General features: G+C 35.3%; 1 protein-coding gene across 2 annotated transcripts in view; it reads left to right on the top strand.

Annotated features, from left to right (window-relative positions):
• The window catches only part of CD226 (CD226 molecule), a 29,889-nt gene that overhangs the window by 337 nt on the left and 5,523 nt on the right, over positions 1-24,029 (top strand). The window contains exons 2-4 of one of the 2 annotated variants that reach the window (XM_021267007.4): positions 3,079-3,210; positions 3,622-3,954; positions 22,559-22,633. In XM_021267007.4, the coding sequence (XP_021122682.1) occupies positions 3,165-3,210; positions 3,622-3,954; positions 22,559-22,633 (454 nt within the window). In that variant the 5' untranslated portion in view covers positions 3,079-3,164. Of the gene's footprint in view, positions 1-3,078; positions 3,211-3,621; positions 3,955-22,297; positions 22,634-24,029 lie in introns of both variants that reach the window. The other variant, XM_021267005.4, reaches the window with a different exon arrangement.

Here is a 24,029-nt window from a genome sequence, read left to right as displayed (position 1 = left end):
GGCTGAAGATGGACCTTCCCTTATGCAACCTGCTCTGTTATGTTCACAGCCCAGAAGGGCAGTGTGGAAGCAATGTTTATTTCTCTTTTTATAAGTTAAATGTTATGTGAAAAAATGACACAAATTGTGTGCCTGCTCCCAAATTATGCCAGTAGGTAAGTGGTACATACAGTGCCTACAGCTTTCTAATTTGTGAATGCAGGCATGATGCCCAGGTGTTTAGAGGGAGCATGAAATTCAGTCTTTAGGGGGAGACCCAGTAATGCTCTGTTTACAGGCTGCTGCTCTTAGTGGGTGTGACAAAGGACCCTGTTTTTAGGACCAACTAACTGACCAAGAATCTCTGACTGACTTTGTAGTAGCTGTGTCTATTGTAAAACAAACAGATGTCTTTAGACAACATTTTATATCATTGATCATTATGTGAAGTTGGACATTATGTAAAGATGAACATTAATTTCTTAACTTTTGTTTTTCTTTTAATGCCATGTGCAGATAAATGAGTATGAAATCCAGATGAATAAAGAAGTAATTTGTATATATACAGATAATTTAAGAATAATTTTCACTTAAGAGAATTTGTCTTTATTTTGGAGATATTCTGAGTACTTTATCTTACCTTTAATTAAAGAACAGATGTGTAAGAAGTTTCATGTGTAATAATAATTGAAAAAAAAAAATTGTTAACATAAACTTATGTTTATGTTTTCTTTCCACTGTACAATTTGCAAAAATATCAATCATCTGTAAACTCGTATATGCATATGTAATGTGACAAGAAAACCAACAAACAAACTTCAAGGTAGAAAACTTTGTCTTTTGCCCCTTCATTTGCAGCTACAGTTTGAGAACAGCTAGTCACTGACATTATTAGAGATTTAAATGTAAGAAACACATCCCGTGTTGATGGTTTAAAGGCCACAATGCCCCGCAGCATCCAGGAACCAGACCTCTTCAGCTCACAGAATCCTTTCTTCTCCTATGCAAAATATGCAGTTTGGTTTCTGAAACTTCCAATTTCCTGTCCTTGTTTTCAGCAATGCACCTATTTCCTGAGACAAGCTAAATGTCCATTAATATTTTTATCAGTTTGAAGAGATAAATTTGCAATCCAAATAAAACAAGACTAAGTCTTCAACTTTTTTTTTTTTTATAATATATTTATATTTCAAACTCAGGATAAGATGGACTACTGACACCATGGAGTATTTTGTGAATCCAGTTTATGGCTTGTCCAGGAAAATATTAAAATGTTAATTGTTCAGTTAACTTGTACTTAAGGATTGCTATTAGAAAATGTGAAGTTTTTTTTAAAAAGAAGCTCATTGAGTTATAAAACATTATTGGTCCTCACAGCTTGTGCTGTTGTAATGTTCCAGTGCTTGAGGAAATTGAATATTACAGTAATTAAAAAGAAAGCACTATGTAAATGAAAACATTATGAAAGCAAGGACATAAGATTTGTTGTTGTTGTTAAATGTTGTTAAAGTTGTTAAACTTGGAAGGCTAGGCCCAGGTTTCTAAAAAAAAAGGTTTTGTATATAATATTTTCCTATTTTTCTAAAGAACTTTGATTAGTGGGTAAGGCATCCAATTAATTTGAAGAACAGAACTTCTTCATAAGATAACAAACTAGAACTTTCCTGTATTGAGAAGGAATATATTACCTAGAAAAACTGTTTTTACCTACAGCTGTAAATATGATTTCTAGGACAGGAAAATTGTCCAGGACAATTGGACAGGAAAATTAAGGAATCGCTTATAAAAATGAAAAATCATGAGGATAAAAAAGAAAAAACACTTTCACACTGAATCTCAGATCTGTTCCCTTCCAAGGGCAGGCTTTCCAGAAGAAGAAAATAAATAAAGTTCTTGAATCCTTAGTAAAACTTTTTCTAGATAATGAGATCACAAAAATTATATGAGCTTAAGAAATTGTGGAAAGTAGCCTTTATAATTTTTTTTCATTGCTTAACAAAGACACATTATTATTAACATACTTATATAAATATATTACCTTTTATTTTTTCCTAAGAGTAAAGATAAGCTTTAATTCAGGTAGTACATGTTTTTGAATTAAAAATTGTCATAGAGTACATTTATTCTATCACTTCATTGTTAAATCAATATATTCTGCTATATTAGAAAAATAAGGTAGAGTAGAAAAAATACAACCACAACAATGGATAATTAGAGATCTAGCAAAGAACTGGAACAATGCAAAACAAAATATTGTATTATCCTAAAACACATCTACTTTCATACATACCGATAAATATACATGTTTTGGTTTACAGACAGGTTGTTGCATTGTGATAGGAGTCTTAAACAGATCTAATGCTAATTTCTACTCAATCTCATGCAGGCTATTACTTATTACTATTTATTTTTGTTGTCAGCTTTAGTTCAAACTACATTTGTTTATTCATTTGAGAATTTTAGATTGTTGATTCAAACTTCAAATCAATCATTATATTGTTCCAATTTTAAGCAGCTCTGCAAAACTGTGGCCTGCTGAAGTGCAAAAATGCTTGCAATTGTCTGGAGAAAAATCAAATGTGAGAGTGTAGCTTGTTTTGATATTTTTCAATATAAGTCACAAATACTGAGGATTCTTACACCTTTAACAAAAGATTTCAAGCTGCACAATCATGATTCCTAAATACTAACTTGTGATGTTTTATGATAAGTAAATTCTCAGATCTTAAGACATTACTTTTTGTAACTAATCACAGAATTATAAACTCTAATTTATAGGAACTGTCTTATCTTCTCCCAGATTTCTTGCTCCTCAAATAATAGGTAGATGTTGAACTGCAGTGTCAAAACATGGAGAAATTATGTTGATTTTGAGTAAATAACATAGAAGTGTTTTGCTTGTTCTTTTGAAGCCTAAAGATCCCTGCTTCATCATTTATTACAGTATTCATGTGTATTTCTGGAGATTCAATAGTAATGAGAAATTTTCTTTGAGGTGGATTTTGATATGAGTTCAGTCTCTTATGCAATTGCATCAATATCTCAAAGTTGGTGTTAGAATGTGAAAGCAAAAAGTTCATGATGTTTTTCATGTTTCAGAAATAAAAACTTCCTGTGAGAATGTGGTGTGCAGAGACTGCATAAAACCTTGTGTGCCAAAGTCATTGATTCCAGTGTTCTTTGAGATGGACCACACAGCTTTCCTTATTGTTGTTCTTCAGCTCTGTGGAAGTAAGATCCTTCCCCTATTCTTATCTTTTATAGTTTTATCCTTCTATCCTTCTATCCTTCTGTCCTTCTGTCCTTTTCCTTTTCCTTTTCCTTTTCCTTTTCCTTTTCCTTTTCCTTTTCCTTTTCCTTTTCCTTTTCCTTTTCCTTTTCCTTTTCCTTTTCCTTTTCCTTTTTTCTTTCAACATCATGACAGATAGGATCATAATTAACAAATGTATTACTGTGTGGTTTGTGCAAATGTTAACCGTTCAATAATGTTCACAAAATTATACTATCTAGGGTTAGACTTTATTTTTAGTGAGCATTTTTTTCAGAGTTTTGCTTTTGGCATTGTCAAAGTAATTTCTGAGTTTTACTATAATACCAATTTTCCACAATGTTAATAGTGAAACTGAACTGTGCATGTTTTAGCCCATGCAGAAGGAAGGTTTGTGGATTCAATTGTAAAGCTTTCTGAGAAGATGAAACTGGAATGCATATATCCAAAAAAAGCTGTGATAATCCAGACATCCTGGATGAAACATAATGTAACTTATAAAGAAAATATAGCTGTCTTGCATGCAAACTATGGCATACATATTGAAGACAAATACAAAGGAAGAATATATTTTGAAAATGCTTCCAGGGAAGACAAGTCCTTATCTTTCATCAAGAGCACTTTGGAAGATGTTGGTCTTTATTTTTGCTCCATTGCAACTTACCCAGATGGAACTTGGGAAAAGGTAATAGAAGTTATTCAGCCAGGTAAGAACCTCTCTCTCTCTCTCTCTTTCTTCTTATTTTAATTTCTGTTTCATGCAAAACAGAAATATATGCCAATTTAGGGTGTATCTGGTGCTGTATTTTTCTTTTCAATTATTCTTCACATAGAAATGGAGTAACTTAGGGGAAAATGACATGTCAGAAAAGAATTAAATTACTTTGACAAAAGGTCATTTTAGGAGAAGTGGAAAGTAGGGAGTGGAACTTGTGGAGCCAGACAGATGTTACAGCAGCCATGTGTTACATACCAGACTTCAGGTACTAATGTTCATTGCAACAGTAATATTTCCGTTGTAACAGGGTTCTCAGCATTTCAATCAGCTATAGGATCTCTTCAGAGGATAAAATTACATCCTTATCAGAGGATAAAATTACACCTTACACTCATGGAGGGTAATGTATATTTATCATTATGTTCCAAAGTGAGGGTACCCTTGTCTCAAAACTAGGGTATTTTTTTTTCTAGAAGCTCCTCTCTGGTTGTCTTTTCAGGGAAAAAATAAATAATAATAATAATAATAATAATTTAGGAATGGTGTGGCAACAAAATAGAGGGAAGTAGGGAAGAATAAATGAAGAAAAATGACCTTTTGTTCAAAAGGAGACTGTTCAAAAGTGGAAAAGGGAGGAAGGAATGAAAAGATCCACTTATGCCCATGTACATTCTGTTCAGCTGCCCATGTACTTTCCAAAGGCTCTCTAATTACCTGACCACTCATCCTATTTGATTTCTTTTCCAATTCTATGAGTAACAGGAGAAATAACCCCTTTTCAAGTATTTTTCCATACATGCCTGTTCAGTATTAGTCACTTTACAACTCTGATGGAAGGTTCAAAGATTCCCTGATGATAGGAGCTGAACTGTAATCATTAAGTCCTTAGAAAATCATTACACACAAATGATAGAACATTCTTCAGAAAGCAACTGATTCTGGTTATTGGTGTATTGATTTGATACAGTGCAAGTAGAAAGAGTCTGTATCTCTTTCCCATCCTCCAGAATAAAAATAGACTTCATTCAATATTTTATTGTGTTTCACAGCTGGGAAAGAATGAGTTGAAAGAGAAATTTAGCTCCTACCTTTTGAAAGACGAGAAGATTAAAAATAAGAGTTCTCCTTGCCTGATCCCTCTCTGTCTTTCAACTTTATTTTCCCTGCACTTCTATTATTTCATTGTTACAATGAAGTGGTGGACCTGACTCTTGTAGTAGATACCTAATTTAAAAAATGTTAAAGCTAGATTGTTCCTGCCTTCACCATTGAAGACTTCTGAAACTTGATTTTAGCCAATAATTTTGGTGATGGAATGGGAATCCAGTTCTGTCTTTCTATAGCTTTCCAGATAGCTTTCTATCTGTAAAAATGCTACTTATCAAAGCAGAAACTAAACCACACACAAATTATTGGCCTAACTTCAAAAAAAATAAAAATAAAAATAATTCTATTCTTCTGAATTACACAGTTACATAAGGTAACTGAAATGATTTTTGCTGTTATAGCCCACTTAGCTTAGCCCCCAAATAATTCAATCATTCACGTGTAGAGGAAATGTCCATCTTGTGAAAGATTTAAGCAGGATCCCTCATTGCAGGCTTCCAGTCAAGGTCAGAGGTCCTTAACTGTGTTTCTGAATGTTTGCTTCACTCTGGTGACGTTTTGTTACATAGATCTGGAGATCCTAATTGTTATTTACCAAAAGGAACAGGCAAACTAGATCCCTTATGAGGCTCTGTTCAACCTTAGTTCTGGCCGTGCTGAGCGTTTCTTCATTCTGGTTTGGTTTGGTACAAAATCCTAAAAGTTAGATGCAGAAGTCTGCTGAAAGCTCTTGCCTTTCTTGCCTTTTTTTTTTTTTTTTTTTTTTTTTTTTTTTTTTTTTTTTTTCTCCCCTGGTCAAAGCAGTACTGACCTTAGCTGTTTTTTTCTGAATGTGTAGGCTAGCATTAAAAGGGTTCAAGAAACAAAGCAGTGAGTTTCCTGTGGGATATTACCCTTCAGCCTAGCACTTCAGTTTGGTAATCCACTTACAGATTTCAGCACACTGTAACCAAAACAAAAAGTGGATCTGTTATCAGTTACATTTTTTTTTTTTAAATGATAATGCAATACTGATAAATACAGTATTTGGTATGCAAGTTTTCTCTCTTGCGTTAAGCACTTTAAAATACAAAGCTAACCTCCCCATTTTCAAATATGTCTATTTAATCCTGCTAGAGAGAGAGAATAGTGTTGAATAGAAATTAATCCTTTTCCATTTAGAGAATCAAGTTTTCTAAGAACAGGAACAATCAATCCTGCTTCAGCTCCCAATAGATGTGCATAAACAAGGTCTTTACATTCACTGATCAAAAGAGAATAAAGAGTGTCACCAGAGAAGATGAAATATTACAACTACACTGCAAATTAAATATGTTATTAAAAACAGAGCTTGGAGAATTTTATTTATTTATTTATTTTTAATGTATTTATTATAGTAGAAGTGTTATTACTCAGACTTTATGTACATTTTACTTACTCATTCATCAGTAATAAATATTTTAAATTCCTTGGATGAGATTTTGTTTTGGCTTAATCAACAGTAAACTTCAATTTCACTTCCATACAGCCAGTATTCTAGCTTGCTGCTGACACTAGAAGTATAATTTTTCTTCCCTGTCTTCCAGGCGGTAAAATTAGGGTATTGCTGTTCATCTTTAAAGTTTGTATTCTGCACCAGGGAATTCAAGAGAGTGTTGAGAAATCTAAGTGTTTGTCTCATACATGCACGGGACATAAATGTTTTGTTATGAATGTACACTATTAAATAGTTAAGGTCCTGGAAAATGAGGTGTTTTTTAAAGGAATTTTATATTCTCTGGTATACATAAATCTGGCCAACATGCTAGTAAAATCTTTTTATAGGTTATTAAAATTGCTTTTGAATTGCACTGTTTTCTTTGGTTAGGATTTATAATTTATTGATTCCCAATAAACATAATAAACATTGTTTTTCAGAAAAACACTAATTTGCCTGCACTACCCAGATAAATGAGCTCACTGTAAAATCCATTTCTTCAGTTTACAATAGTTAATCAACAAACCTTTTAATAGACTAAATTTATTTATTTATTCAGGGAATTGCATGATATCTACTGTTTTGTAATTTATTGTTTTAGTTTTAAAGATCCATTGGCTAAGCTAAAGCTGTTGCTGCCTTTAAATGGATGCAACTTTTAAAATTCAAAATTCAACATTTCAATATTTCAACATTCAGAGCAAAATTTAAGCTTTGTCTGGTACATTAGCACAGATGAATTAAACTTATGTTATTAAGTTTTTTTATGTCAGTCAAAACTGAAGTCTAGTTTAGAATTTTTGTTCTACCTGGGCATTGAGAAGTTTCAGGATTTGTCTATACTGACCTGGTACTGTGGGGGACACAGATATTCCTGCCTATCTTAAATAGGTAAGTATGCCAATGATGTATTTGCAGCACAGATCTCAATGAAAATTTGCAACAGAATACAAACATGGAATCGCATTTCCACTGAGTGGGAATAAATGGAAATAATTACAAATGGCATTATAGTCACAATAGAGTTTCTTAACTAGATTAAAGTATGAAGTAAAATGTTCTGCACGTGGTAATCATATCTGCTGTCAATTATGTAAATTTGCATAAAGTATCTTGGATTAACTTTTGCTGGCTTGTGAAAAAATGAATGCTTCTACACTCAAACAGTTCAAAGTTGCTCTAGTGCTTCATTACTGTTAGTTAACAGAAGTCATGAGTCTGATTATGCTTTCCCATGTTCCTTGTATACAATTTTTAAAAATTGTGAATAGAAAGTGAGTAAAATTGGCATGATTCTGATTTGTCAACATTTTTCATTTGCATAGTAGGAAGGATCAAGTACTAATGATCAATGAATAATGTCAGTATCTATTAAAGTACTATCTCTAGATCCAGCCACACAGAAATGTTAACAGGCCCCTGACACATTACAAGACCAATCAGATACAAAAGTTTTGGGATCACAACTTGCTTTTAAAGAAAGAAGTTTAGCATTTGGAAAACTTTAAGCAAATCTCTTTTTATGATTATTTTGACATCTCTACTTCTTTCTCTTTAGCTTAAAGGTGTTTTTATAAATCAAAATTCCATCATTGTTACAATTTCTCATATAATTAAAGATGCTATTAAGTGAATAAAAGGTCACAACAGTTTAGCATTGTGAGAGTAGTACTACTCTCACAATGTACTACAATAGTACTGGAGTACTCTTATTTAGGACTCTGTTCTTGGATTACTCTCTGGACACTGAACACCTCTTCATCCCACTGTGAAGCTAGTGAACTAGCTTCATTTTCAATAAGGAGGAAAAAAAAAATAAAAAGTGAAAAAAGTTTAATTTTTGATTGGGAATGACTGAGTTGTCATAAGGATCTGAAATCCTAGGACACAGAGGAGGTTATAGTTTTCATTACAGAGGTCTTTTCCCGGTGCACTATCCTCATTATATCACTGACAGGTGGAAGACCCTAAAACTGGTGATAAATCACCACTTAGATAAATTTTTTGATATAATTGTTCCAGCAAGTGTTTTATTATTATTATTGTTGTTGATGATGATGTTGTTATTATTGTTATTATTACTACTAGATGTCGTTTCAAATCAGTCCTGAAACTATTTTAGGCGATACAATAAAAATGCTAGGACATATTTTTTTTCTTTCTGCCTTAAATTTTGGCTAAGATTTCCTATGACATTCATGAAATACATGAGAAAGAACTCTCCTCGGCTGCAGAATGTTATCGTTGTTTTCTTTGTTGGTAGTTACTCAGAGATAGACAGAAAAGCAATAATAGTTAGGGCATAACAACTTCACATGTTATATAGCTACAGGATATTTTTACAAATAAATGCAGTGCTGAAATTCTGTAACATAATTGCACAGAACTCAAGAGTACATTCTGCCACCACTACACATGATTATATTGGCTAAGAATAGTCTAGTTATCCCACAGGAAGATATTTGCCAGCTGTGTGAATCTAGTGCTTCTTTTATCCTGTAGTGTAAGTATACATCCAATGGTTTTCAGAACAGAATTCAAGAGCTTTTTTCTCTTAATATTCCTACATTTTTATGATTCACAGCCACTCCTACATTAAACAAACGTAACCCATGCTTTCAGAGATAACTCCTTCTTCAATTTTTAAAAAGGTGTAAAGATTGTGTAGGAATAGTCATTAATCACAATATTTCACCTTTCTTAATAAACAGTTTAAGGGCAATCCGTAGTTCCTTATATATAGCTCTTATGACTGAAGACTGATTTAGTACCATATATAATGTGAGGAATAGAGAGTGAAGTGAAGTCACTACTAATGGAGGAAACATTAGAGTTGAAGACATCACACAGGGATTGCTGAGTACCAAAATGATGTTATTTCATACGTTTACTGCGCAGAAGGGAAAGCATTTAAGCTGATGATTTTTGTAATTTTATTGCAGATAAAAGAAAATTGAGGGAGTGGTGTACACTACTAATTTGTTGGTCAGGTGTGTAAAGAGGTGTGTGTTTGACTGTGATCTCTGATAGCCATATTAAATACCACAGTGCTCAGCTGGCAAGCTGACCAAAATTAAAATAAATAAAATAAAATAAAATAAAATAAAATAAAATAAAATAAAATAAAATAAAATAAAATAAAATAAAATAAAATAAAATAAAATAAAATAAAATAAAAATAATTGCCATTCTTGTGCCCAACTGTAGGAAAGAGGCAGCAGGAATTCTGAAATCTTTCTTTCCCTTTCCCTTTCCCTTTCCTTTTCCCTTTCCCTTTCCCTTCCTTTCCCCCTTTCCCCCTTTTTCCCATTTCCCCCTTTTCCCATTTCCCCTTTTTCCCATTTCCCTTCCCTTCCCTTCCCTTCCCTTCCCTTCCCTTCCCTTCCCTTCCCTTCCCTTCCCTTCCCTTCCCTTCCCTTCCCTTCCCTTCCCTTCCCTTCCCTTCCCTTCCCTTCCTTTCCCTCCCTCCCCATTCCCCCCTCCCACATATTGGTTATAGTTTTGGACCATCATTGCCCACAATGTTAATCTTGCCTTTTTCTGTATTACATTTATGAAAGTACAGTGTTCAGTTGCTGTTCAGTGCAATACTTTCCACATTACCAAAACGCTGTACTGATTACTCTTACGCAACTACAAACTATCCTCTGATTCATTCTACCTTGAGAAATATTAATAAATACAGATAGCTTTGTGTGATTTATACATCCTTCAAAGCCACTTGGCCCTGTTAGTACCTCGTCCTCTAGGTACCATTGCATCAAAATGTAACAATCCCTAGACTGAGGATATTTAGGTTTCCATTTATTGTATAACCATTATTTATTGTTTATATTGTGCATTTTAAAGTTAACAGAATCAGAGATCATAGAATATACTGAGTTGTAAGGGACACAAAAGGTTCTTTGATATAAACTCCTGGCTCCACACAGGAGCACCCCAAAATTAAACCGTGTGTCTGCGAGCATTGTTGAAATGCTTCTTGAACACTGACAGACTTGATGTCATGACCGTTTTCCTGAAGAACCCGTTTTATGGTCCAGAAACACTCTCAGTGAAGAACCTTTTGCTAATATCCAGTCTCAACATCACCTGATGCAGCTTCATACCACTCCATAGTGTCCTATCTCTTGTCACCAGAGAGCTGAGAACAGCACCTCCCCTTTGTTTTCCCTCATGAGGAAGCTGTAGGCTGCCACGAGGTCACCCCTCAGTCTTCTCTTTTCCAAGCTGAACAAACCAAGTGACCTCAGCTGCTTCTCATAAGTCATGCTCTCTAGACCCTTCACTGTCTTTGTTGCCTTCCTTTGGACAAATTTTAATAGTTTTACATACTTATATTTTGGTGCCCAAAACTGCACATAGTACTTGTTATAAATGACAATACAACTCACTCTGAATTTAGTAATATTTATAAAAGAATATTTATAAAAGGCAAGTAAACAGCGCTGGGTGCATGGGGAGTCTATGCTCTACCAACATGCACACACGAACATCAAACATTCTAAATATACAGCACATTGCTTTACATACTAAACCCGAGTATGCCTATACGTACGTATAATCAGGAAAGGTAACAAATGATCCTTTAAGTTCCATGACTTAACAGTTTTCATTTTCCATTCCTTTTCTTGATTACAAACAAGTCTCCATTTTCCATTCCTTTTGAACAATATGCCTTGCTTTAAGTTGTCAAGCAACTCTGTCTCCAGGCCTTATGTATCCCGTTCTTCCCGGATCGAAGAAAAACATACCCATCTCCTTTTCAAGGCCAATAGGGCCCGGGTCAAAAGGCACGTCCAGGTCAGCAGGGGGCGTAACAGCAAAAGCCTTCGATGGCTGTAGCAGCGGAGGGGCTGGGCCGATGGAGTAGCAGTCGGAAACGAGCCCGCAGCTCCCTCACTATCTGGCAAACCACACGTTTCTGACTGTAGCCCCACATGGCTCTTTAAGGCCTCAGATATTGCTCGCCAGGTGCCGAGCAATTCCACTGCAATCTTGTCGTTTTTAGTTACAGAGTCCCACACCTTGACCTCAATTTGGTCCCATAATTCAGGATCATAAACTGTCTGATTGTTATTAAGGAGAATAAGCTGTAAGGTTACCAGGACAGTCTTTGTTTCTAAGGACATATGATTCCCCATAATGCGCAACTGCTTACCTTGGGCAGTTGTGTGTGCAGGTCCACATCTCCCAGCTTGAGCTTCTTCCCAGCTCCGGCGCGCCCATTTCCAGTGACTTTCAGTACGAGCTTCTCTGAGCGGTTTGCTGAGTTTGGCCGAACCTATCTTCATGAGGCAATCAATGTACCTGCTCCCATCCTGGTCTCCGTTTCGCTAGCCTGCTCCTCTTCATTCCTTCTTTCTGCCTCCCCATTGACGACATAAGTTCATTACATAATGTTGCCTTTTTTTTTGTTTTTATCCTGAGGACAGGATCCCCTCTTATACCCTTCTCCCCACAGCAGTTCTTTTCAAAACAGCTTTTCATTGGTCAAACAACTTTGCAAATAACAGCAACAGTAAACACCCAGAAACTTCCGTGCCTCAATGGCTGGAGAACAAGAAACCCTGAGACTGCATGGAGTCTCCTGAATCATCCTTCTTTGTTCCCTCTAAACTCTTTTACATTCCTGATGGCCTCATCATTAAGAGTCTGATGTTTATCATCAACCACGGGGCTTTCCGACCCCCATGGCTACACTCCCAAATCTCCCCCTTCTTTATTAATATCAACCATTTTCTCGACACAAATTACCACTCCATATATAACATACTCGAGATGAGTCTGTACCTGCACACAGCAGGACAATCACTTCTTTCAACTGGTTAGCTACGCTGTAGTTATTGTACCCCAGGATACAGTTGTCCCTCTGGCTGCCAGAAGACATTGTTGACTCATATTGAGTCAACTGAAATCCCTATATCCTTCTGTACAGGGCTGCACTCTGGCCACTTTTTCCCCAACCTATATGAACACCCAGGACGGTATCACCCCAGGTGCAGAATCCAGCACTTATTACATTTCATATGGTTGGCGAATGCCCAGCTCTCTAAATCTATCAATATCTGTCTGTAGGGCCTCCACCCTCATCTATCTATGACAATCTGATATTTTTCCACTTGTATGTCTTTGCCACATATCTGGATAGAAAGTCAAAAGTCTTCATCAGAAAAAAAAAGTGACATATAAAATGAAAACTAATATATAAAATGAAAGCTACCATGCAATTGTCAGACCAATGTTGTATGTTAATTTACAGAAAGAGTGGATATACTTAAAATTGCCTGCAATGTTTTTGTTCTGTGTTTATTTTCCTTTCAAATCTGTTGAATCTGACCAAGAATTTCTATATATTTTGAATCTTATGTTTGTTTTCTCACTACCTTTATTTCAGTTAGTTGATAAAATATTACTAGTTTGACTTAAAAAAATGTCATGCTGTGCTTTAACACGAAATATTCTTTTGACATTCATATTAACTTTTACATCTTGTAATGTTAATTATGCATAGCTGCATAATTGGTTTTATTGTTAAATTGCTTGAAATTATTTTTTTTTCTTAAATTTTTGAGTAAATTTGTCTTTCAGTTAGTTACTGACAGTGGATCATTTGCTCAGGAGATGTGCTTTGCTAGCAACTTTGAATAAGTTCTTTAATAAAGTATTTAAATGCCAGATGTACCATGAAGTACTCCCATACTTTAAATATAATGATCAACCTCTTCTGTGACAGCAGAGACAGCTTTTCTATTCTTAGCTAGTGTGGTGATATCCATGCCACTCAGCACTTACTTCTATATTAATGTTCTTCTGCCTGCCAAAAGCAGTACGTTGTATAGATTTTTTTTCAAGTCCCTATTCACCTGAAATAGCTTGCTTTCTATTTATTTCTGTCTCAATTTAGATTGTGATTCATAGGTCTACAGTGAAAAATTATCATGCCTTTAAAGCACATGGAAACAGGAACTAATCCTGAGGGATCTTCATTCCTCAGCTCTTAGATTCTGAGATCCCCAGAACAAGAACTATCTCCGTATTTTACAAAGTGTCAACCACATTATCAGCACTTAATTAAAAAGAAAGAGGATGGAGCCAAGGGAAGCTGCCTTTTCCACGCCTCTGCTGTGGTTATTGACCTGTTAAATACTGCTTTTCTTTGTTATTATCTTCTGTGAAGAACTAAGGTCTGGATGCCCCTTCAGTATAAAAGACTAGAAACAAACAAACAAACAACAACAACAAAACATGCACACTACTTCTTTGGAGAAGAGTAGAAGGAAAAGCTTCACTTCCAAAGGAAAAGCTTTGATCAAAAGGAATTACAGAGCAGTGGAAAATTCAGGCTGGAAGAGACATTGCACATTCATCTCATCCATCTCTGTATTCTGAGGAAGAATATCTGAATAATTTCTAACTAATTCCTATGCTGGAAATTTATGCATAATATTCTTGCATAGTCATTCTAGTGCTTAACCAGTCTTGCAGTGAGATTTTTTTTTCCATTACGTCTAACTTAGATATCTTTTATTTAATATTGAGCTTATTCACTATAGTCCTTCCCTTTGAAAATTAAAAGGAAGGCTCTCTTGTTGTCAGACTTCAGTCATCTCTTTGTACTAAACAAACAGTTCAGTGTTATACTTAGATCATGATTCTTAATTTCCCCACTCATGCTCATTAGAATTGTCTCCAATTTGTATATTACCTTATTAAAATAAGGTAGCTAGAATGTTCCATCTAAGGCCTTAACATTGATGAATGAAACAGAATAATTTCTTTGTCTTACATGTACATGGTTTATATACATGATAAAAATTTCTTTTGGAAACTGATTTTGATTCTATCTATCTAGCAATCAATTATAACATCCAGAGCCTTTTACTCAGGACCTTATTATTATTATTATTATTATTATTATTATTATTATTATTATTATTATTATTATTATTATTATTATTATTCTCTCTTGTCCTGTCCTGTCCTGTCCTGTCCTGTCCTCTCCTCTCCTCGCCTCTCCTCTCCTCTCTCCTTACCATTTTGAATGTCTGGTTGTTTCTTAAAACTAGTAGTAGTACTCTTACTTAGTATGTTTTAATCAGAAAGTACAATCTTAAGGAATAATGATAACATTCACTACCTATGAGGAGTGGTGTGCTTTCAACAAAATAAGATACTTTTGAAGAGTCATTTTATCCATTCTCTCTGAGCATTGGTTTAATGAACATATATTGCATGTTGGCTGGATACTATAGTTATTATCTGACCTGCTGCTGTATGATAATTTGGGGATGAGTCTCACTTCTGATCTGTTCACCTGTTGACAAAACTTGCTGTCTGGGGAGGTTTACTGCTTACTAGATCTCGATTCAGTTGTTGCAGAGAAATTGCCATGGCTTTCTCTGTCATCAGACTCCTACCCCCAACTGCTCTTCCACATAGGCACCAACAACATGGCAAGAAGAGACCAGGCATGACTACATGGTGCTGGATGTGGTGGTCAAGGACATGCATGGCTAAGGTGGTGTCTTGATCCTGCAGATGAAGGGAAAAGTCCCAAGAGGGAGGGATTGTTTTTTGTGGACCTGATGGATAGCTGGTGTTGACAATAGGGTGTTATCTTTTATCACCATGGACCCTTTTTGAGGATCAAGGGATGTTAGGAAGAGACAGGATCCAACTGAGCAAGAGGGGAAAAAACATCTTTGCCAACAGGCTGTTCAGTCCCAAACTGAGGAGGGGATCTTTAACAGGAATGACAGGAAAGAGAGATGACAACCCACAAATGAGCAAGGCATTGGACTGAGTTGACAAGACAGAAGGATGACTACCCTAAATGTATGCACACAAATAAGGAAATGCTGAGGGGCAGCACTGGGGGGGAAACTCATACTTTTTTGTAAATCAGAATGACCATATGAAATGTTTGTACACCAGTGCACATAGCAGGGGGAAAAAACAAGGAATCTGAACTATGTGTGCAGTTGTAGGACTAAGATCTCATTGGGATCACAGAGAAGTGGTGGGATGGCTCACATGACTCAAGTGCTGTGATGGATGGATGTGGGCCCTTTAGGAAGTACAGGCCAGGTTAGTCTAACACCCTATTTGAGGGTGTTGCCCTTTATATGAGAAAGCACGGGGAATGCAGAAAGTTCTGTCTAGCGTGGATGACAAGCCAGCTGAGAGATAATGGGCCAGGATTAGTAGGCAGACCAACATGGGTGATGCTGTGATGGGTGTCAACTACCAGCATCCTTATGAGGAATAAGTAGATGAGGCCTCCTTCAGACTGCATCCTGCCATTTTCCAGTCCTCATGAGAGAATTAAACTACCTGGTATCTGTGGAGGGGCAACACAGAAGAGCACAAACATTTCTGGACGTTTCTGGAATGCATTAATGATAAATTCCTCCCATGGGTGATTAAGTAGCTGATGAGAGGAGGCAGTCTGCTGAACCTCAGACTTACAGAAAAGGATGAACTTGTGGTCATGATGATCAAGGGCAACATTTTCTGCAGTGGCCATGTGGTGCTGGAGTTCATGATCCCATTTAAAAATGATAAAACTGAAAAAGTAGGATCACAACTCAGGGCTTCGGAAGACCAGACTGGTCTATTCAGAGATCTGCTTAGAAGAATCCAATGGGTGATGGAGAAAAGAAGGCTGGGGGAGATCTTGCTGATTTTTAAGTATAACTTCTCCTAACATTACATCCAGACAAGCAGGAATTGAGCAAAAATGCCAGATGGCCTGCATGAATGAACAAGATCCCAACTAAACTGAAGCATAAAAAAAGAGCATAGAAGAAGTGGAAGCAGTGGCAGGTAACATGGCAGGAACCTTGGAAGATTGTCCAAGCATGCAGGAATGCAATTAGGAAAGGAAAACCAACCTGAAATTAAATCTAGTGGATTTTTTTTTTTTTTTTTAAAGTATTCCCCTGCCTCTATAAGCCAAGAACACTTTATCTTCCCAGCTACTTCCCCCCAATTCTATGCCACTGAAGGAATCACTGTGAATTTCAACTTAATTATCATTTCAATTGTCTCTGGTATCAACAATTACTTCTGTGACACCCAGATTTAGATCCAAGAGTTTTATGACTTTAGGGTTTATTTCTGCAACTGTAAATGTGATAGATGAAATCTTGAGGTAATGGAATTTGGAAATCACTATAGGATGCAATTGCAGGGGAAAACAGAAAGTGAACAGTGACGGTTTTAAAACATTCGAAATTGAGGAGATATAGTAATAATTTATATAGGACAGAATAATATTTTATTTGGAGAAATACATGTTAAGTTATGGAATGAATAGAGGTAGGTGAAAAGCAGAAGGTAAAAGGAATTACAGATTCAGATAATCAAACTTCCAAAATACTCTGAAGAAAATTACTGAGATGTGATTAATATTTTAAGTTCTGATTTTTTCCCATCTGTAGAACCTCTTTCTACTACTTATATTTCTAATGATGAACTTTTCTTTCAGCTGGCCTGTCAGACAGGGAATATAATTTATAACTTACTAAAAACAAAAAGAAATGGAAATATTCAGAGTAGAATGTTGATGATATATTGATTTCTTTTATTTTTCTTACTTGGCACCAAACTGCATAACGAACTTATTGTGAAATACTTCACTACAGTTTCAGTTCATGAAACAATCCATTAAAAGTACTAAATATGTTCTGAGATGCAGGGAAACAGTGACAACAACAAACACAAAACAAACAGAAAAAAAAAACACCTGTACATCTTCATGTTGTGCTCCAGGGCATTATAATGCTTGTGAGGCTGTATATACACTGTCCACTAACTTAACCCCTTTGACTTTCCCCCCGAGAAACACCAGAGGGAATATATCTAAAAATACATTTGCTCTTAGGAACCGCTTTATCTTTTCACACCCTTTCTCTCCCTGTCTCCTCTGCCTTTTCTGCCCTATATGACTTAAAATGTGATGTCCTCTGTTCTATGGGAGTTGTGAGCAGAGAGGCACAAAATACACACATGCACATGCTTGCATACACGTACACACAGACACACGCACAGATGTTGTGACATACAGTTCTCCAGCATAATATTTATTTTCATCCACAGTGAGAAAATATGGATCATTAACAATAAGTGAAGGCTGAGCACAGTATCCTATGCCATTTCTAGACATTCATTGAACTGCTATTGTGGGCAAATTCCCTTAATTCTGAACTGATGAAATTCCTGGAGAAGACAAAAATCTGAAACTGTGACCTCTTATAGTTTCAAGACCTCCTGCAGTCAGGTCCTATGGTGATGCATTTTATATTCTTTTCATATGATTTCTTTCCCAACAATCAAGTTTTTCCTTGCTCAGAAATGTTTGTACCTACTGTACTCTCTCTCTCCTTCTCTTTGGCTTCTTTCTTTCTTTGCATTGCAGGTAGCTAAAGTTCAGTTTAAAAGAGTAAAATAACAACAAATGGTGGTGCAATATATGCAAACAAGCTGGAGCAGATGAATTAAAATCATGTGCTATTTATAACTTTAATTGGTACAGACAGATTCACCAAATTGTTACACTATTTCACAAAGTTGTTACAATATAACAACTTAAAGGTATGTCTTAAAAGTATAGGGCTATAAATACCTTCATTTTAACTTCTGCAACCTGAATAACTTGCTGTTGGAAAAATTATTTTCAAACTTGATACTAGTGCTGTTTTTTTGAGTCCGATTGTAGAACTGGTTCCAGTAGCTCATAAGAAACTAAGGTCTGTATTGGCCCAATTTATATAATAGCTATGTATCCACATTTCCCTGCTTCATCCAAAACCAGACAAAACCTTTTTTAAGGACTCAACAAAATTGCATAGTATGTGCACACAAGAAGTTAGTTTGGGAGCTAAATGCAATTCCAAATATAGCCTATTGCGAAAGGGTGAAAAGGTCACTCTTGAAATATTTTCTAATCTGAAAGTTGATTTTCTTGGTGCTAGAAAGCCCTGGAAAAAGTTTATCTGCAGAAAATTTTGAGACTCTTTTTCATCTGCAGTTTATTTTGTCACTTCCTCTTAGCAGAGAAGAAAATTGTTCTAGTACATAAACCAACCTTCCGCAAACCTGGGAATCTATCTCTGCCATAGAGCTAAGTTAGCTTTGCTGTTTTGAAAAGATCTGTTAAGGTCATTTGTTATTTCTGATGGATAATATTCCTTCCTAACGGTAGCTTACTCTGAAGATAGTTCTGTTATCATCAGTCTGAGTGATATGAGCTTTTCCTGACTTTGAGGTACCTCGGAGCACATAGAAAATACCCATGTGCTGGGATGGTTGAAGGTGTGCTGTAACTCACCATGTTAATTTCTCATCATTGTGTACACTGGCCCACTGGGCAGCAGCAGTAGCTCTGTATAACACCTCGACTGGTGGTGCTTAACCACAGAAAAGCAGAAACATGCAAAGCCAGAAAAATGCCTAAGTCCTTCAGTACATCTCAGCTGGATTTTGACTTTCTGATATTGCAGTACAAATGCTGAAGCGTGATATTTATTTATTTATTTATTAAATATGGTTTTAGATCAGAAAGAATTTATGAAATATTTCTGTAGTCCAGAGTGAAACTCTGGAACCTTGTGTAAGATTAAAAATCTGGAACTGGTGAAACTCACAATGAATGGTGATTAAAATGTCACATATACTGACTTTAAAAATGAATAATCTAGCTGAAAACAAGTCTAAATATTTAAGTAACTTTCCAGTGAAGAAACACCTCTAGCTCGAGACCAAAAGAATGAAAAAAAAAAAAACAAAACAAAAACAAAGAAACAAACAAAAAAAAACAATATCAGAAGTGGATAAGACAGGAACCACAAATAGAAAGTCTGAAATTTTCTAACCAAAAGAATGAAGACCAGGCTTTTACATAACATTTATTTTGACTTTTAGTTCCCTGCTGTAAGAGAAAAAAAAAAAAAAAAAAAAAAAAAAGCTACGGAATTATTTTATTTTCCCTCCAAAATGGAATCCTGAACTTAATCAATTTCTGTGCTGCAGAATTTCTTTTCAGTTTCTTGAGCCTTTAAATCCTAGGAAGTTGGTTTGCACTCATTTATACCTGTATATATCTGAGATTTACTTTCCAAGAAATATATTGAAATATTATGCTTTTAAAAATATAAAAGCTTATTTTTCTCTCTTTGTATGTCTAATGGCCCTGAACCAGATGGAAATATGCGTAGTTGCAAAATATGATGTGATAACAGTATGCCAAGAGACGCGAGGATGGTATCAAATGCTGAGCATTTCTTTACAAAGCAGAGGCAAATGTGCCTTCCTTAAGTGCTGTCACCTCCTCTTTCTCTCCAGGAGGAGAGATGATGTGGCCATGGCAGGGGGCAGAGCGGGCAGTAGCAGCTGTGGCCAGAATGAGCAGAGAGATGGGGAAGTCTATTTTTATTGGAAGCAATGTTATTTTTTTTTTAGCATTACTGAAATGTTGACATGGTGCATCACCTTAAGATGTGTGTGTGCGGGGGTGAAGCTATGTGGGTGTGCCTTTTTCTTTTTTCCATAGAAGTATTTCTCAGAGCGGGAGGTGCTCATCCCACGCGTACCAGGCTGAAAGCAAAGAAACTGAGTTCAGAAAGATGCTAAATAAAGCAAGTGGTTAAACAGAGGAGAAGGAGGATGAAAGAACAGTTCTTATGTAGGTGTCAAAATAAAAATGGGACAATTGCTTAAAACAAAAGCCTGAAAAACTTCAGTGTACTTAGAAAATTTAATTAGAAATATGTAGGCCTTATTCCCCACTGCTTGTGTGTTGCATAACAATTTAAGCTGTGCACAGCATGATAGTGTAGGGATGAAAGTGATTTACATCTTTTATCTGGAGTGCAAATGCCTGAATTTTGCTTCATACTGTCAAGTAAATTACACATGTAAAGCAAAAAATAAAAATATAAATAAATCTGTCAGAATGTCTGTGAAAATAATGGCAGAATGTATAGTGGCTGAGAATCTCAAAAATATTTATAATTTATTTTTACTGTTCCTACATAGTTGTCCTTATTAACATATTACTTATTATATGTAAATCCAGAAAATTATATAAATATATTAAGATTTGTATCCTAGAAATTCTTCACTGAAGTTGTAAGACAACCTTAGATTTGTAATTTATAGGTTGCGGAAAAAAATATATTGCAGTATTACATATTATTAGGAAACTGGGATATATTTTTAGGCAAATATAACACAGAGAGTTGACTAATAAATTAAAAGAAGAGATTTTCATGATTGTAGTGGAAAATGTAGACTGGACAATTGTCAGAAGTCACAGGCTGCCACAGTGAAGCTTCCATCCTGTCAATATGAACAGAATCACTTATTCCTATTAAAGACAGTATACTTGCTCACATGAAATCCTGTTACTCTTTGCACCTAACTTAGGGTGTGAGCTAGGTTACCCTGTATCGATGATTTCTCTGGTACCTATGATTTTGACAGCTCTAGCACTACAAGCATTCAAAGCAATATGTTTTACAAACATTTTTTTTTTCTTTTAGATTTTCAATAAACATAACAAGCAGGATCTAGCTCAGTACTACAGTATTATGTTCTATCCAGACTGCTACTGCAACCATCCTATCCATATCTGGCTATATCTTCATTTTAAAACTTTTTTTTTTTTTTTTTTTTTTAACAGTATTTGGTGCATTTATTGAATGTCATTTTTTTTTTCTATGCAATTTCCTAAATTTTCCTTTGCTGCTTGCATTTGTTACCTTACATAGAGGAAAACACCTACTAGCGTAACACCTACTAGTACCTACTAGTGATATTTTTCGCTATAAAGACAGATAATGAAAATAGAACCTTATTGAACAGCTTAAAAGACTGCTTTTACAGTGTAGGAAAAACAGTCAGATTATTAATCTTTTTTACCAGTGAAGTCTTCAAAAAGATGATGGTGCTAGTCCTAACTTATGAGGTATATGTATTATGAGGATGCCTTTAGAAACCAGTTGGCTCTTTAATGCTTTGAATATTAGAAACACTGACAAGCTTTTTACTGAAGATATTTTTTGTTATTTACCTGATTTTAAAATGGTGAATGCTATTACTTCAAGCAATAACTCAAAGCAGAGAAATTTCAGTCAAAATTATTTGAGATAAGAATATATCTATGGGTGAAGTCTTGAATTTATTTGTAAGTCTCCTTTATTACTATAGCCTGGCTATTGCACATGTTTTTCCATAATATGTGGGTGGTTAAGAATATTTTTTATTAAAGTGGCAAGATTTGAGAATTAGAGTTCATAGGCTGGAATGTCCTGTAACATTACTGATACATATTCTGAGGGTCACATCAAACTACTTTCTTTTTATAATCGACGTGAAAGCAGAACAAGACTATCAGAAATTTTATTAGACTGGCCTCATAATTTATGCTGTAGAATATTTGCTGAAACTGTTAATAAAACATAAATATATTCAAACATTGTAGAAATAGGCTTCTTGCAATGTCAATAAAGCCTCACAATTCTATACACACTGTTAGGTCTAGGTAAGCACAAAAATAAACTCATAAAGAGGTATAAATGTTATTTTTCAGTATTTCAAATGATTTGAGTATCTTTCTGGTCTAAGTCAATTTCATTAACATTTTTGCCATGCAGGAAATGTTAATACAGAACTTCCATTTATTAATTAATTGCAGTTTTTCTTTCTTTCTCTCTCTCTCTCTCTCTCTCTCTCTTTTTTTAATTTTTTTTTTAATGTTTTTCAGCTGATGCTTTTGAAATATCTGAGAAACAAAATAATCCCGTGTTTACCAAGCCAGGAGAAAATGTCACTTTTATTTGTCCTTATAACAGAAGAGATTCAGTTCAACAAGTGATGTGGGAAAGGATTAAAGCAGATTGCATAGATACCATTGTCCAGTGTAATTCATTAGGAGGGCAACGCTTTGGTGCAGATTTTAAAAAGCGTGCACTGGTGGATTGCTCTGATCAAGCAAGCTCCATGATTGTCATTCAAAATGTTTCAGACTCTGACTTCGCAACATATCGCTGTGTGGCTACTGGAAGAAACAAAACCTATGTGATGAGTTTCACCATGCTTGGTAAGTAAAGAAGGTAGTAGTAAATGTTTCCACAGGCAGGACCTTCTGAGGTATTAACACATTTACCCATATGAAATCACACTTCATAACACATTCAAATGAGCAGTGGAAAAGTTAACAACCAATCTTGTTTCCACAGAAGAAAGATGGTTTTCAGGTTGTCTGATCTCGTTATAGGACTTCACACCTGCTTGTGAGAAACTGGTTTGATGCTAGGAAGCAGACTCTTCAGCAAGGGGTGCTCTCCTGGAGATGTCCTCATTAGCACAGGGCACTGCGTGGTACATATCTGTGTCCCAGGGGAAAGACAAGTCTTCCTACAAGAGCTAAGAGCACACTCTTGTCCAAAAATGGAAAAAAATGTAAAATGGCTTCTGCCTTATTCATGTGAGGAATTTCTTTTGGGGAGCAGAATATGTCTCCAGGTTTTTCTGTGAATATTGTCATAGTTTGATTATAAGGAAGCTTAGGTCTCCGTATGTAAACACATAAAATTGGATTGCTCAAAATGAGAGCTGAATCCCTTTTAGTTCTACTTTTATTTATTTATTTATTATGGCTGGAGAAAATGACAACAACAGCAACAACAACAACAGAAAAGGCTCAGTTTTAGTTCTCTGTAGAATGGATTTTGAAAACATGGTTCTTGTACCACCACATTTCCTCTTCCATTGTAGCATTCAGGCGAGCTCTCTGGTGTCTTTGATACTGCCTTTGTTAGTCGTAATAAATGAATGTTAGCAGACATCCCCTTGGCAGCACTAAGAGCTGTGGCTTGAGATATAAAACTTCCGAATATGCTTGATTGTTACTGAGAATGCACTCAGAAAGAAAATGTTGATCTGTTTTACTCTGAATACTTGACCACAAAAGTCCATGAAATTCGACAAAATATGATAAGAATTATCAGGTGTATAATTCCTCTCACCTCCAAAAATTTTAAACATTCAAATTTCAAAATATTGATGACTGCATTCATATAATTAATCACATACAAACTCTAGAGCAATGAAAATGTTTACTCTGAACATAGTGCTTCTCATAACAAAACTAAACCAAACAATGAGTCGCCAGGTGATAATAATAAAAAAATGTCCTACCTATGCAAATTCTTTCTACTAAAAAAACAAACCAAACCCAACCCAATGAAAAAGCTTCAGTTTACGTGATTCTTTTGATCTTGAAGCAAACCCTATTTATCACTGTTGATTTTAACAATAACAACATAGTTATGCATGTTTGTAGGAGAAAAAAATGGTGTGAAACCATTGAAGAAGCTGAAGTATATGAAGTATAACATGATTCAAAATATACATTTTCTACCTTTTAAATCCTCTGCATTATCACACGTTTTTATTTATTTATTTGTTGCTTGTTATTCCAAAAGAAATGAGGT

This window comes from Anas platyrhynchos, chromosome 2 (assembly GCF_047663525.1).
Source record: "Anas platyrhynchos isolate ZD024472 breed Pekin duck chromosome 2, IASCAAS_PekinDuck_T2T, whole genome shotgun sequence".
Lineage (NCBI taxonomy): Eukaryota > Metazoa > Chordata > Aves > Anseriformes > Anatidae > Anas > Anas platyrhynchos.
Note: the sequence above shows the minus strand (reverse complement) of the source record. Positions and strands in the feature narration are given on the sequence as shown.